Source organism: Canis aureus, chromosome 15 (assembly GCF_053574225.1).
Source record: "Canis aureus isolate CA01 chromosome 15, VMU_Caureus_v.1.0, whole genome shotgun sequence".
Lineage (NCBI taxonomy): Eukaryota > Metazoa > Chordata > Mammalia > Carnivora > Canidae > Canis > Canis aureus.
In genome coordinates, this window is record NC_135625.1 from 12,191,087 (window position 1) to 12,207,988 (window position 16,902).

A 16,902-nucleotide genomic window follows, 5' to 3' on the forward strand; every position below is an offset into this window, starting at 1 on the left:
CTTACAGCGTTTGTAATACTTGGGAGGAGTTGAGTCTTTCTGTGAAGACTGTGGTCTCTAAACACCATTTGTTTCGCTGCCTTTCCTCTGGGGACCAGGGCAGGGGATGGGGGGGGCGCCTAATTGGAGCCCCTCCTGGGGTAACTGCAGAAGCACTTTTACCCCATTGCTACTCATGTCTAAATTTGGAAGAAACAAGAGGATTGCTTGATAGTCCTTTGCTTCATTTAATTCTGCATGTTTTATGTCCCTATTTTTCTGGCTGCCGTATTTGTACTGGTTGTCAGGAGTGAGTTATGGTTATGACACCTGCTGTGATGCGTGAGGAAGGGGTGACAGTCAATATTGATATGTTGCTTGTAACAGGCCCCACTGTTCTTAGCACTTGGAGTGACTAAGTCACTTAATCTTGTACAAAACTCCACGAGCTAAGTACTGTCACGTTCTCCATTATACAAATAAAACACTGAGCAGCCCACAGAGGTTCCATGTCTTGTCTGGGAAAGCAGAGCCAGTCGGTGGTGGAAGGACGCTTTGCACCCAGGCGGTGGGCTGCAGATGTGTGCTTTTAATCACAGCAGGGTGTTCCTTTTGGTAAGCACTTCCCTTGCCTGCACTGCCATCACTCACTGGAAATCACAGTTGATGACAAGATCATGGGTGTTGTTTAATCTGTCTTTTCCCTTGGGATTTCAGTAACAAATAGGAGGAACATTCAGGGCACTAGAGATTGCCAAATCCAGCAGTTCAGTCTGACCTTCCTCTCGTCCCCCTGCACCCGTGTGTTGATGATGACCTCTGCACAGAAATGCCAGATCTGTGTCCCCGTACTCTCAGAGGCCACTGGTGTGCCGAGAGGAAAGTAATAGCATCTCAGTTGTGGCTTTTCTTTTGAGTGTTTTGTTTAAGATCTTTTTCTTTATGTCTTAATAGGTAATAAAAGTCAGAAGCATGTTCTGAGACCTGAATCTCTTGAAGGGACAGACGAAGAGGATCCAGTGACAGCCCTGGAATGGGACCCACTGTCCACAGATTATCTCCTGGTGGCTAATTTGCATTTTGGAATTCGCCTGCTAGATTCAGAATCCCTTTATTGCATAACGACGTTTAATTTTCCCAGTGCAGCAGCTTCTGTTCAGTGCTTAGCCTGGGTTCCCAGTGCTCCTGGGATGTTTGTAACTGGGGGTAAGTTGACCCTGTTCCCCAGAGTTTTAAATATATGTGTATTCTCTGTGTGAGTCAGGGAAATTCTACTCTTTTATTGGTTACTTTTGTGTAAAATGTATTAATATCCCAGTATTATCATTTGTTATAGTAAATGCCTAGTTTACTGTATGTCATTAACATAGTGCAAATAGAAATGAAATTAATGGAGTGCCTGGGTGGCTCAGTTGGTTAAGCGTCTGCCTTCGGCTCGGGTCCAGGTCTCAGGGTCCTAGGATCAAGTCCCACATGATGCTCCCTGCTCCACGGGGCGTCTGCTTCTCCCTCTGCCTCTGCCACCGTCCCTGCTTGTGATTTCTCTCTCTCTCTCTCTCTCTCTCAAATAAATAAATAAAATATTTTTAAAAAGTGAAAATAAGGCCCAGTTTTCCAGGTTTCCAGTAATAAATTGGAACGTATTCTATATGTGCACACACGTGCTCATGTTTTTGTGTTTGTGTATAGAAGACAAAGACAATTCAGTTTCGGGAATGGAAAGATGACAGTAGAAGTATTGACTAGAATGACAGTTGATGTAGATGGGAGCTCCGTGAGCCTCACTGATAATTTGGACAGTCAGTGACCATGGGTACCTAGGTAGACACGGTACTTTCAACCTAAGTTGGAAATGAAAATGCAGTTTATCATTATGGCTTGAAAGGAAGTTCCTTTATGATTTCCCGAGTCCTGAAAGAATTAGTAAAGCTAAGAAGTGACGGGATAGGAAGATGAGGACATTTAAGCTAATAATTAGGAATTAACTCCTTCTACTGTTTTTTTTTTTAGATTTTATTTATTTATTTATTTGAGAGAGACAGAGAGCACAAGTGGAGAGAGAGGCAGAAGGAGAAGCCAGCTCCCCATTGAACAGGGAGCCTGACTTGGGGACCCCAGGATCATGTCCTGAGCTCAAGGCAGAGGCTTCACCAACTGAGCCACCCAGGTGCCTTCCCTTCTCCTGTTTTCCTAGGATCAAAGAGAGAGGCCTCTGAAAGACTGAGTACTTTCAGCTACTTTATAACTATTTCCCATATTTGCGCAATGTGAAATAAGAGAGTTTTTATCCTTGGAACTGTCTTGAAGAAATTCTTTACTTCTTTGAACACTTATATTTATTATGCGTGGAAGTAGATGGAGTCTTACTTACACATCATAACTGCCTTTCGTTCCGTAGGACATGATTAATGATAGACATGAATATTTTAAATATGTTGTCATTAATTCCTGAGTTAAAATTCACATGCCATAAAACTCAGCATTTTGAAGCGTGCAGTTCAGTGATGTGTCATCACAATGATGTACGACCGTTACCGCCACCGCCCTGTGGACGTTTTCTCATGCCCCCATAGACTCTTGCTGGTGGCCATCACTCTTCATGAACCCCTCTCTGTGGCCCCAAGTGCACGTGTGTGTGTGTATAAACTACTAACCTACCTTCTGTCTCTGGGAATTCACCTTGTCTGGACACTTCATAGAAATGGATCGTTCAGTACATGTGTCTGGCTTCTCTGGTTCATCCACATTGTAGTGTACGTCCTTCATTCCTTTTTACGGACGAACGATACTCCATTGTATGGACGTGACCGATTTTGTTCATCCATTCATCAGTTGACAGACATTTACCCATTTCTACTTTAATGCTGTGACAACATTGATTCACAGGTTTTTGTGTGGACATGTCTTTCTTCTGTTGAGTACAGTTGCTCAGTCAGATGGTGACTGTTTAATTATTTGAGGAACTGCCCAAATGTTTTCCAAAGCAGGTTATATATGATAGGAGGGATTTTCTGGAAGTGAGAGAGCTGTCTAATTGGTCTTTTGGTACATTTGGCAGTCTTGGTTGCAAGGAAGCAGTTTACAGACCTGTCAAAGACAATGTATTATTTAATATTATGTGTAGAAAATTTTTGTAGCTGGCTTTCCTAGAGCAAGTGTGTCAGTGGGGTGTTTTGGGGGGATCAAAGTCTGATAATGACCTTTGTAGGAAGCTGCCAAAGCAGGCAGTTTTTCACCACAGGAAAGGATTCAGAACAGAAAAAAGCAAAATAAGCCAAAAATTTAAAGGATGAATAGCATTTCATCTGTTTCTTTGTGTTACTGCATAATATTGTTTGAAGAATGCCGATAAGTGGTGCTAAAAATCTTGTAAGTTGACGTTTTTGTTACTACTTTTATGTATGGGCATTTTATGTTTCAAGTAAAATTAGTTAACTCTTTTTTCTTGATTTGACTAGATTCTCAAGTGGGTGTTTTGCGTGTTTGGAATGTTTCAAAAACAACGCCTATTGAGAATTTTAAATTAAAGAAAACAGGGTTTCATTGCTTACATGTACTTAATTCTCCTCCAAGAAAAAAGTGTAAGTAAAAATATCAAAATTTAAGATTTTTCAATGTCAAACTTACTACTATCAAATAAGATGAATGATAGAATGATACAAATGCCAAGTACTATATGCCATTGAAAAGCAGATTTAAAAAAAAATGGCCTTTGACAATATATATATACTAAAAGAACCATCAAGGCCACCCAATAGCTAATATTACTAAGTTGAAAATATTTAGAGCCAAGGTACATTTTTAAAATGCTAATAAATGAGAATATTAAGATAATCTCAAATTATCTACATGGGGAAAATGAGGAAATGATATTGGTGAAAACAAGAAATATCAAGAGTAATGGATCATATAAAATTAGTCTGAACAAGGAGACTTAATGTTTTAAGTGTGGCTCTTACACTGTAGGGTTTATAATAAAGTTGAAATAACCTAAATATTTGAAATATAGGATCTGGAACACATATTCCATGTTTGAATACCAGATGTCACTGGATTAGTAGTTGCTATTTTGGATATTCTTTCTTTATTTTTGTGTACTTTTTTTTCCAGTTACCTTTTATTGCTTCTCTAATTAAGAAAAAATAACAAAAGGCACTTAGGCTATTAAGGCAAAACTCTGGAATTTGGGGAGAGGTTTAGAATTTGAATTTTTCTTAAACATGAGAGAAAAGGGATTGACTTCCAAGTAAGCCAGGCCTGATGACTGTGTGTGCCTGTTAGTGCTTTCATCTTTGTGTGGGTCAGAGAAGAACACGGGGAAGGGGATGTAGTGATTGAGCAGTCGAGAGTTACTGACTCCTCCTTACTACTGTTGTCTTTATAATATACTAAATAAGTAGCAAGAGCTATTCATTTTTTTTAATCATCTAGAATCTGTTATTTTTTTCTTTTTAAGTTTTTGTTTAATTTCTAGTTAGTTAATATACAGTGCAATATTGGTTTTAGGAGTAGAATTCAGTGATTCATCACTTACTGCAACACCCAGTGCTCATCACAAGTTGGCAAGATTTCATTCTTCTTATGGCTGAGTAATATTCCATTGTGTGTGTGTGTGTGAGAGAGAATGTATAACCTACATACACCAAGGGGCTATTCAAAGTAATGTTATTTTGGTTGCAAATTTAGTCGCAAATATAGTGGGTAATGGAAAATAGGGGACAATCTGTGCTTGAACCTCCAGACTTTACAAATTTAAGTTTTTTGGGCAGCCCCCGTGGCCCAGCGGTTTAGCGCCACCCTCGGCCCAGGCTGTGATCCTGGAGACCCGGGATTGAGTCCCACATCGGGCTCCCTGCATGGAGCCTGCTTCTCCCTCTGCCTGTGTCTCTGCCTCTCTTTCTTTCTCTCTCTCTCTCTCTCTCTGTTTCTCTTCTCTCTGTGTCTCTCATGAATGAATAAAATAAAATCTTTAAAAATTTTTTTAAGTTTTTCTGTGGAGTCCAACACTTCTGATTCCTGGGAACTAGAGGGTATAGAAACCTTAGGGACAGAGAAGTAATATGCTGGAAGCCAGCATATTGTTTATGCATCCTGTACATTTTTAAAGTTTTTTGTTTTCTTCTCTTGGTTGCTATCACGGGATGACTGAAATATTACAGATTCTCTTCTTTCATTTTTTTTCTTTTTTTTTTTTTCTTGTTATAAGAGTAGCCCCTGCCCATTAGAGAAAAAACCAAAAATATGAAGAAGCATATACCAATCTTGTCATTATTAAGCATATCTTTTCAGGCCTATTGTTAGACATCTTGTCCCCGCCCCCAATTTTTTAAAGTAACAAAGTGTGGAATAAAAATTAATGTGAAAATGAAAATTTTTAGTTGTAGACATACTCACCAAATTCTTTAAAAATATAACTTACAGATACATAGGTGCATAAAAGGTGTCAACACTAACCACATTGTCAATAAATTAAAATATTAGAAAAACCACCCAATGAACATATTAATTCTAATGAAACCATCAGCAGTATTTTATTGAACCAAATGCCTCATTTGTTATTAGTAGTTTATGCTAATTTGGACTTGCTGTCATTCTCAGAGTCTGAGAAACGACTGTTATCCAAATGAATGCAATAAGGAATATCATATTTGGATTAAAAATAGAATTTACTGGGAAATATTTATCTGTATTTCACTATGTAATTAATATAGATTGGTCTAAAAAATATAGATTGGTCTGATCATTTCCAGCAGCATCATTATTTTGAATTATGTTTGCAAGGAGAATATTCATGTTTTAAGGAAAAACTTCTTGAAGATAAAATACAAGACAAAGGATATACATAAGAGACATTTATAAAATTTAAAGTTGAGAAATGGAAGTGAATAAACAGTGAAAAAAAAAACCCAAGGAAGAAGAAAGAAAAATTGAGATGCAAATGTATGTCAGGCAGTTGTGATTCTGAATTTGGGTGCTAAATTACAGTGAATTATAAGGAGCCTTAAAAATAATTATTTTCATTAGATTGGAAATTAGTGGAAGAGAGTTATTAGCTTTAAAATAAAGACATTGTTATGCATGTTTGTGTGTGTAGGGGGAAGTAAGCCATTAATCAGCATTTTGAAAGAAGATTCTAATTAGAAAGTAATCATGCTGTGCTTTAATTTATGGGGCCATAAGAAACCAAATATTCACAACATATTGTGGTTCCTCACTAATTTTCATCCAGTTTCCTCCACCTGCATGTTTATACACCTCTTCACAATAGCGTCCACTTTTACATTTACATCTGTATAATTTTTGGCAGTGCTGAGGAAGTACTTCTCTGGCAGAAAATGTGATTGTTGCCTAACGGTTCACTGAGAAATTCTGGGTAAAGGAAAATAAAGGGAAATCTTTATAAATTAAGCCCTGTGGCTTCATTCCAGCTTATGGGAACCTGTTGCTGTAAATATTTACCTGTGTATTTTCTTCTTCTTTAGTTTCAACCCAGTCTCCAACTAAAAATCATCATACGTCCTCAACAAGTGAAGCAGTTCCACCCCCGACTCTGACACAGAATCAGGCATTCTCTCTTCCTCCTGGGCATGCGGTGTGCTGTTTCTTGGATGGTGGAGTTGGACTTTATGACATGGGAGCCAAGAAATGGGATTTTCTTAGGGACTTGGTATGTGTCTGGTCTTTCCTTCTTTTATACACAACACTTATGTGTTAGTTCATGAAGTTTACTTTTACTTACATATCAAGATTGTTAAAGTTACTTTTGTAAAGAATTCTATGTTAGGACCTTATCTTGGTTCGCTGAAACATTTTAGACTATGTATGGAATGATGGATGACAAAACTATGACAGTTCTTTGAATTTTAAATGTTAAACTTCTCTAAATATTAATGTCTTTCTTTAGCTTATCACGATTACTCTGCATGGTTGGTAGTCTTCCCATTTTTGTGTACACCCTGTTGATCTTTCATATGGTATTGGAAAATTACATTTGCTGTACTATATTTTAGAAGCAAAATGAGAAATATTCTTTCAGGAGGAAGGACAAGCCCATCTCTGCCAGTTACTGCAAGCTTTGTTGCTCATGTCTGTGAAATGAACAAAGGGTCAGATTCAGTGTTTTCTAAGATTTGTTGCTATTACCAAAGCAACACGATTCTGTGATTCTATAAATTTTTGTTCTTCTGATCATTAAGCCTCCATATAAAATATAATACAGGACTCACGTTCATGACTGGTTTGGTTCTGTGCTGTGGATACAAGCACAAAAGGTACAGTACCTTTACAAAGGTAAAGTACCTTTACCTTGGTGCCAGGCATCTAAAATAGTGCTTGACACATAGCAAGAGTTTAATCAGTTTTGTTGAATTAATGAATCTGTGAACCAATGGAGGCATGTAATAATGTATATTGTACTGTAATTAATATTTGTCAAGAATCAGCTTTAAGTCTCCCTATTTCAGAGTGCATAAAAACGCTTTTTTATTTTCTACAGGTTTGCATTAGATTCAGCTAGACATTCAAGAAACTTTTAAATGTTGGTTTTTTTCACCGTAGAAAATTTTAGAAAAGGAATCTAGAGCATTAATCACCCTTATATATAATAATATATATATGTGTAGCTTATTTTTATATATATTCCTTTTGCAGATATTCTCTAGATTTTTTAGTCTTCTTGCCATGTAAAATATTTTTCCAGTGTGGTAAACTCTTTCTATACTTTAAGGTACCATTTACTTTCCAAAAAATTTATGAAATTGAAGGGAGAAAAAATAAGAAAATGTTTAAATTTGTAAAAAACAACATTAGCAAAGGAGTGGTTATGCGATCTAAGTTCAGTGGGCTTTCTGTTGAGTGTATATCTTCGTATTAAACTATATTAAACTATGTTATTTTATAGTCTATAAAAACTAAAATTTTCCTCGATTATAAATTATTTCAGTCTTTTTTTTTTTTTCACTTTAAAAATGCCTGCCAGGGGATCCCTGGGTGGCTCACCGGTTTCGCACCTGCCTTTGGCCCAGGGCATGGTCCTGGTGTCCCAGGATCGAGTCCTGCATCGGGCTCCCTGCATGGAGCCTGCGTCTCCCTCTGCCTGTATTTCTGCTTCTCTCTGTGTGTGTGTGTGTCTCATTGATGAGTAGATTAAAATCTTTTAAAAAATAATGCCTGCCAGTCAGAAGAGAGTGATATTTTTCCTTACAACATTCAAAGAGTAAAGTTGTTAGAAAATTTTGAATGAGACTAATGAAAAATCAAGGCTATGCTGGATTCTTCTTATTTCTGCCAAAATGATGAAGTTCTTTTGGAGTATGTCATTGATATATAAAAAAAAGAGGATATTTGCATGTGGATCTATAGTTTCAGTTTCATTTTGTTTTTTATTATACTTCTAGAATAAAATAATAACTGGTAATAGTTAATTGCTTTATATATTTCTAGCATGGTATCTCACATATGATAAGAAACAGTTTTGGGGTGCCTGGGTGGCTCAATCAGTGAAGCACCTGTCTTTGGCTTAGAATGTGATCCCAGGCTCCTGGGGTGCAGTCCCACTAGGGCTTCCTGCTCAGCGGGAGGAGTCTGCTTCTCCCTCTCCTTCTGCCCCTCTCCCCCCAGCTTGTGCTCTCTCTCTCTCTCTCAAATAAAGTAAAATTTAAAGTCTTAAAAAAAAAGATGTGTTTTGCATTCTTAAGGTTGACAAATGACACTTTTTTGAACATCTTTGTATTTAGTTGGGATTAGAGGCATTGTGGTTGAATAAAATCTAGGTCAGCACAGAGAATGTTCAGCCATGATGGTGATTCCAATTCTGTGCTAATTGTGTATGTTATATATTATTACACAAATACTTATAAACTGTAGTACATATGTCAACTTGACTATATACATTGTGGTTTGTTTATTAATAACATAAATTTCCCTCAGTAGTTGTGACTTCTGTGTGCTGCATTCCTAGGGACATGTGGAAACTATCTTTGACTGCAAATTCAAACCTGATGATCCCAATCTTTTAGCGACAGCTTCATTTGACGGCACTATAAAAGTCTGGGACATAAACACATTAACAGCAGTGTACACCTCCCCGGGGAACGAAGGGGTCATTTACTCCCTTTCATGGGCTCCAGGTAAGAAGTATTTTATTAAAATCAAGAATATAATTAAATGACTTTCCCAACTTTTATTTTCATTTGATTTATATTCTTCTCACATTGCCACCTTGCTCCAGATGACTGTAGAGGCCAATTAGTACCAACCCATATATTGGCTCAGTTTTTGTGGGATTTTCAAATAAACTGCCCCTTGCACAAGGCACTTTGATTTCTGGGCCTTTCTATATGACATAATCATATAGAAAAACCACAATCAATAGAGATGATCCTGACCCATCTAATTTTAGCTGCATTTGTATAGCTATGCCTTTAGAGGTATAACACATTTTATGTGACAAAAGTTTTCCTTAAAATCTTCATGTGAATCAAATACATGAAAATAAAGAAATAATAAAACAAATTATCATACATATCTTTCCCTGATCCATCTGTTTGTAAATATGAATGATTATACATAAATCACAGTTCAATTTCCACCATGTAATTGTATATAAATTCCACCTCTGTAATATTGAAGAACTTTTATGCCAGATAGGGTCTTTTGTTTGATCTCTGAAAAAAAAAAGGCTATTTTTATACCTTCCTGTACATAAAGAAAAGAAAAGATGCCCTTGAAACCTATCTCTGACATTTTTTTCAAAATATTATTTCCCTATATCATTTTGCACCCCCAAATGAATTTTTCATTTTATAAAGTATATAGAATACTTTTCTTGTTTGTCCTAGTGGTAACATATTAATTTAAAACTCACATATAACCACGATATAGCTCATTTTTTAGAATATCTTCTTATACACAGGGAGTTTTAGCCGTGAATTTTTGGGCTGTCTGGTTTTAGATGTCTTCAGAGATTCTGGGAATCTCTCAGATTTTATGCTAAAAGTTTTAGCATTATATATGTATATATATATATGTGTATATATATATATATATATATATACACATATACATACCTCTATCTGTCAAAGATTATCATAGGACTCAGATTTTCAGAAAGATCTGTGATACCAAAAAGGCTGAGAATGTACTGCTGTTTTATTTATCCCTCAAATTGCATGACGGAAAAAAGATCCAGAAAAAAGGTTTACTTCCAACTCTTCAGGATGGTAATCATTCCTTTAAGCAAAACATCCTTAGTGCCATATGGACACAAGGCTGATTGAAACATAAAGTTACTTCACCAGTTAAGAAGGGAGGCAAAAAACGAATTAGGTCTCTGCCTAAGAAGGTCTGCTGCCTTCTTCATAGTCATCCCTGTTTTCCGTTGTGGGATTACTAACATTTATTAAGGAGGGTTGAGGGTCCAAGAGGTTGAATAACCGATCCAAGACGACGTGCATAGTGACTGGTGGTGCAGTCAGGTCTGAACAGCTATCAATTTGATCTTCCAGCCTGGGCTGCCAGGCAGTGGCCTCCACTCCTGTGCAGCAGGGTCCTGGCCAGCAGGGCAGTGACACAGTGCTAGGGCAGCTCCTAGGTAGACAGTCTTCCTCCTAGAAGATGTTACATAAGTCTCCAACCTAAAACTTAAAAGGAAGTTGCAACCATAAAAACCATTGTTCTAATTCATCACACACGAGCTCCCATCTTACTTAAAGCATCATTTCACTCTCTACATGGAGACTCGGCCTCAAGAAAGTAAAAATGTTAGAAAATGGCCATTCTTTAATTTTTTGAAAATTAAAAAAGTAGTGACTACTTTTAGTTAATATGGTTAAAATATAAAGGATTAATGAAGGTTGATAAGGATGGAAGTAGGGTCGAGGATGGAGGATTGCATAACTTGTGTGATTTTAGAGTAGCTCCCACAAGAAAAAAAAAAGTATAAATTAATTTGGAAACTTCTCCTTAATAATTTGAGGACCCAAAAAGGGGAGCAGAGTGAAAATACTAGAAATATGGTAAGGACTTATTTTTTTAGCTTTATAATCATTTATCACAAAGTATTTCCGCCATGTGTTATTCCTAACTAGCATGGGACCACCATTCCTTTCTTTTAATGGAGAAATCCTCTTCTTTGACTGCCTTGCAAAAAATATTTAAATACTAGATAATCTACTAACTTAGTAGCAGTTTGATTTTCACAGATTTTTTTATTTGTTAAAAACAAAGAACATTCTTTATGTTTTTGGTTTAAAAAAATCTGAATTTTTTCATGTGTTTTGCTTACAGAAATGCTTTCCCAACCAAAAAGAAAAAAAACTTACTAGATGTAATGTAAAGAAAAATGTAAATACTGACTGGAAAGGGGATAGTATTGAGGAATTATTGAAAATTTTGGTATTTATGATTGTGATAGGTTGGTCATGTTAATGAATGAGTATTTTAGACATCTGTACTGAGGTATTTATTGATGAAATGATAGAATGTCAGAGATATGCTCCAAAGAGACCCAGGAGGGACAAAACAAGACTGACAATATTTTGAGAATTGTTGAAGCTGTGCGATAGATTCTTCATACCATTCTCTTTCTATTTGCATACATTTGATAATTTTCATTGCAAAAGAAAAACTCAAAAAGAATTACTTTGCAAATTGCAAGTCTTACATTTTCAAAAATTACGTTTTGAAAAGAATTATATCAGGGGATCCCTGGGTGGCTCCAGTTTAGCGCCTGCCTGCCTTTGGCCCAGGGCACGATCCTGGAGTCCCGGGATCGAGTCCCACGTCAGGCTCCTGGCATGGAGCCTGCTTCTTCCTTCTCCTGTGTCTCTGCCTCTCTCTCTCTCTCTCTCTCTCTCTCTCTCTGTCTATCATAAATAAATAAATAAATCTTTAAAAAAAAGAGAATTATATCTGTGGCAAACATTCCACATAATGTCTAACAAATTGTTTCCCAAGGTGATTTAAATTGCATTGCTGGAGCAACTTCCCGAAATGGTGCTTTTATTTGGGATATTAAAAGGGGCAAAATGGTGCAACGATTCAATGAGGTAAGGTGTATTTATTGCTACCTGAGTAGTACAATGTCTTATACCACCTCATTTTTGTAAATGCTTTTCTGTCTTAATTTAATAATCACCAGGTCGACATTATGTTCTATTGCTGGAAAAAAAAAATCCAAGTGAACATATACATGTTAAAATGAACTCTGAAAAATGTAGTTGGGTCTAAGATATAAAAATTCACCTAAAGTTGCATTTGAGATTCAAAGGAATTCTGAATCATCCTCCACAAAATTATCTGGGCAAATATTCAATATTTGTAAAAAGACTAAACTCAGGACAAGTTCTGAATTACAGTCTAAATTCTGTTAACAATTAGCTTTTAACATAGCGAGAATCATCTAATGTCTTGAACCTGATTCTTCGCCTGTAAGATGGTGAAGTTGGATTCTAGAATTTCCTGGATTTCTGTCCTCCTCTTGAATTCTGTTATTCCAGGACAAGCACTAATACCTCCCCCCTTCCTGCTCGTAGTGTCACAGATTGTACTTACTTCTGCCTGGAGTGAAACTGTCATCCCCTCTTTTACAGAGTTCCACTAATATTTGGACACCGCATGTGATCTCATGATAACATGTTGCATGTGAATCAAGGGAAATAGGAAAGGACCTCTCACTGTTTTGAAATTTCATTCATATCCAATGATTACTGTTGAAGTTTATTGAATATATAACTTATTTGAAAATGCCTTATATTTGAAACTTTGAAAGACTTATACAAAAGCCTGATCTTTCTCTGAGGATCAAGCAGCTGTGATCTTTTAGGGGACACTACAGCACTGTCCCAGATGCAGAGCATTAGGGGACCTTTACAACCACCAGTAAACAGTGTTGCCTCTCAGAGGAAGCGTTGACAAAGGACTGTATACAGTTACGTCCCTCCCTTTCTCTACAGAACAATAAATTCAGCAGTGCCCCCCAACCTGCCCTTTGCCCTCCCATCAAGAACAGCACTTATCCCATAATAGTCCTGTAAAAAGCAAAGAAGAAATGAATCTGAGAAAGAAACTTTTGACCTAAAATCAAAGATGCTGTCCTGAGGCATCACATCTACACCGTGGCCTCTGTGACCTCAATATCTGCCCATCGGCACTGCACCCTGGCATCAGGGGTGTCTCACACCCATGCCTGTCTTCCCAGCTTTCGGGAACTTAGTTGAGGCTGATACAGAAGTGCTTAAACCTAGGATAATAGATGTCGGGCAGTGCTAGCTTGAGTTAACTGAATTACGTATGTCTCACAGAAGGAAATGCAGGGTCTGAGAAGCCCTAGGTGCCCTTTTCCTGGGGTAAAGCTGATGGATGGGGGGGCCTCCACTCCTTCAGTTACATGAGTATAGAGACTGCCTCCACTTCATACCAGTCTTTATACAGCTACCTACCTTCACCACCCCCCAAAGAGGAAAAAACAGCAACTGGAGACCACTTTAGTAAGGTCACCCTAAAACTCCAGATAAAATGTTAATTTAGTCTCTCCTTAGCAGCAGCCACAATTAAACTACTATATAAAGTTAAATAAAAGCTGAAAATAGATTGATTGCAACCTTTACTCACCCATGTCCTAGTTGACGAATGACATTCCCATGTATAATATATTCCTTGTGGTTTTACAAATCCTCATCATACTGGTCGTAACTATCCCTTCGTAACTATCCCTTCCCCTTCCCCAGCCCGAGAATGCAGAGGAACAGGTCAGTATAGAGTGATTTGTTACAGGGAAAATCTTAACTATTTCTCCTTTGTTTTTATAAAAATAAAACTTTGAAATTTAGAAGAACGACCAGTAATAACGATTGCTTGCATTATTTCGTACACTGTAGCTGTGGTGGCACTAGGTTGGGAAGCCGGTAGATCCCTGTCTTCGTCTCCACACTGGCACTTCTGGAAAAGGCACTAAGCAGAGCTTTAATCAATAGATGGCTGAGGAGGCAGTTCTGGCTCTCTACTAGCATCTCCAAAAACAGAAATAGGGCCACTTAATTGATTTCTTAACACGGGGTTTTATTTTTTAAGCGTGATAGCTTTCTACATTTTTAAAGTATATGTTCAGCTTTCTGCTGTTGACAATAATACCTCTGTCAGCATGTAGAGTAAGTTCCTAACAGAAAAGCAATACTAGAAGAAGTAAATAAATAAGAGAAAAAAGGGGTGAATTATTTTTTATTGATAGGTATTTTGCATTTTTTGAAGCATGGAAAAAATGGAATATTCTGCGTTGCCTGGAGTCATAAAGATTCCAAAAGAATAGCCACCTGCAGTGGTGATGGTTTCTGGTAAGTACTATGTATGAAGTTGTACTGCTTGTAAAAGATACATTAGATAATACCAGTTGTGTCCTGTTAGCACATACATCAAAGTAGTCAATGAAGTTCCACCTGTACAGCTTCTACCGACTGTCCTAGATACAGGTAAGCCCATATGGGCATGTGCCATACTGCTCTATCAGTAATAAATAAGTGTGCAGTGATACTTAAAATAAATAAACCAGTAATGTCTTTCTAAACAAAATACTACCCGAGTTATAAGTAAAACACTGTGTGTGAATTGCCTCAAAGAAACTTTAGGAACTTTTCACTAAGAGTCTAAATTGTCCTCACCACACTTTTGGGGGAGTGTTATTTCAGTTTTACAGGTGATTCAGGAGATACCAAGTGCTCTAGAAACTTGTTTATGGATTAAGCATCTGCCTTTGGCTCAGGTCATGATCTCAGGGTCCTGGGATCGAGCCCCACCATCGGGCTCCCTGCTTGGTTGCTCAGTGGGGAGTCTGCTTCTCCCTCTGCCCCTCTTCCCCACTTGTGCTCTCTATGTCTCTCCCACATAAATAAATCTTTTTTTAGAAAAATAAACTTGCTCACCTTTTGTAGGTGCTATTATTAAAAAAAGTATGAGAAGCCTTTATAAGAAGGGATAAAGTAATGACTGTGGGAAATGCCTTTTTTTGGAAGGTGACTAACATCTCTGACCTGGTATTTCAGAAACAAGTGCTTTCTTAATTCTGTTAAGTACCAGGCAAAAGTAGGTTTCCAAGGAATATATGTAAGGGAAAGAATTGTCTTTGAGTTAAACAAATATTTTTATCAAGATGATGCTATTGTGTAGCTATAGGTATGGCCATCTTTCACAGGGGGTATAGACATGCGTAGTTGTTGAGAATATAGTAAAGATGGTCTCCTGTTAGGTTTTGCAATACCCAGCCCAATTTTCTCATCCTCACATTTTAATTTCAATGAAAAAGGTAGTTGTTATGGAAACCAGAGATCTTCACAGGAAGTTGAAATTTTCGGAAATAGCCATATTAGTGATTTTTTTTTCCTGAAAAGAAATTTATTAATCGATAAATACCAAAATACAAAAGATGTGTCTCAGAGTTTTTTGTTAATGCGATACCCCATTAGCTTTACCATGTACTTTGAGGACCCCACTGGTTTGATAAATACCACACGTGATGACTACACATTTGTAAGCATAGGTCACTACCACTCCCCAGTAGCCTCAAAAGTTTTCATCGGCCTAATATTTTAGAGGGTCTTTTCTAAAGACTTAAAACCCTCTAATGCATTAATTTACACACAGCTTCATCTTTTCTTTAATGGAACCAATAGTCCTTGTGTTATGGAAATGGTATAGTCGGGTATTAGAGTTTCTTTAATTTTGTAGCTAAAATAGATCCTTTGGGGGAGAGAGGTTCCTCCAAATGTCTAGTTTTATCACTTAGAATATGCACAACAATGTTACAACTTACATGTCTTGGACTTGGTGTAATAGTATGTGCAACCAGCACTTATAAATGAATTGTTTGAAATATAAATTTTGAACTGCAGAATTTTGAAGCTGAAAATTGAATGCATATTAGTTTTATCATTGTTTTAAAATATATGTGTTAAACTATGTTTTTCCTCAACTAAAAGTGTTCTGTTAGAAATAGTTTCTAAATCAAAATTTATCACATTCAAATTAATTTAAGTGGATGGCCATAATTAGTACTATCTGATGTAAATATACTTAACTTATAGTTGGTAATATCATTTACTCAGTACTTTTAAATGTTCCCTGTGCTTTGAAGATAAGGTCTCTATCCTAAAATATTTATGCTCAAATTATTCAGTTCTGGCTTTGTTTTTATGAATAATGTTTAGAATGTTGTTTTTTCTATTAACATACTATACTTAATTTCAGTATTATTCGAACAGTTGACGGTAAAGTGCTACACAAATACAAACATCCAGCTGCTGTGTTCGGTTGTGATTGGAGCCAAAACAATAAGTAAGAATTTTTTTCCCCAAGATAAACAATAACTTCTGAGATTTTAAATAAGCGTGAAATTTAACGTTATTCCCAGAGGTAATGCTCATCACTCTCTTTAGGAGAGTTCTTGCTGTCTAGCCTTGTAATTGATTGTTCATGTTAGCTGATGCTTTAGGAAGAAACATAGAACTAACTAATAAAAAATGGAAATTAAGTCCAATCTGCATGTGGCTTCTACCATGGAAGTGCAGTCCTTTCCCTAAACCCTTTTAGGAATCTCTCCAGTCGTCCACCACGACTTTCTATTGCTGCCCAATAATGCTAATGCCTTGGGAATGGATGATTTTTTCCTAAAATATAGAACTTATGTGCATAGTTTTGAAAGGTCATCCTTGCTTTTTTTACCATGTAAAAATCAGCTCAGATTTAAAAAATAATCCAAGTCAGGCCTTCACTGAAATTGATCCTTTAAGTCACTACACTTCCAAGAATCTTACATTTCAAACCTCTCTGTATGCTATATAAATTATACTTAAAAAATCCAGACTTTCTTGAGATATTGTGAAAATAACGAGCAATGATGCTTTTCTGTCTTGCAAGTGGAAAATATACATACTA

General features: G+C 36.8%; 1 protein-coding gene across 8 annotated transcripts in view; it reads left to right on the forward strand.

Moving 5' to 3' along the window:
- The window catches only part of WDR17 (WD repeat domain 17), a 118,250-nt gene that overhangs the window by 54,333 nt on the left and 47,015 nt on the right, over positions 1 to 16,902 (forward strand). For all 8 annotated transcript variants that reach the window (XR_013352617.1, XM_077848595.1, XM_077848593.1 and 5 more), the window contains 7 exons: positions 934 to 1,185; positions 3,438 to 3,560; positions 6,462 to 6,646; positions 8,939 to 9,107; positions 11,935 to 12,026; positions 14,227 to 14,309; positions 16,216 to 16,302. Coding sequence is in view for 7 of the 8 variants with exons in the window: in XM_077848595.1 (XP_077704721.1) it covers positions 934 to 1,185; positions 3,438 to 3,560; positions 6,462 to 6,646; positions 8,939 to 9,107; positions 11,935 to 12,026; positions 14,227 to 14,309; positions 16,216 to 16,302 (991 nt within the window). In the remaining variant the exon portion in view is untranslated. The remainder of the gene's footprint in view (positions 1 to 933; positions 1,186 to 3,437; positions 3,561 to 6,461; positions 6,647 to 8,938; positions 9,108 to 11,934; positions 12,027 to 14,226; positions 14,310 to 16,215; positions 16,303 to 16,902) is intronic.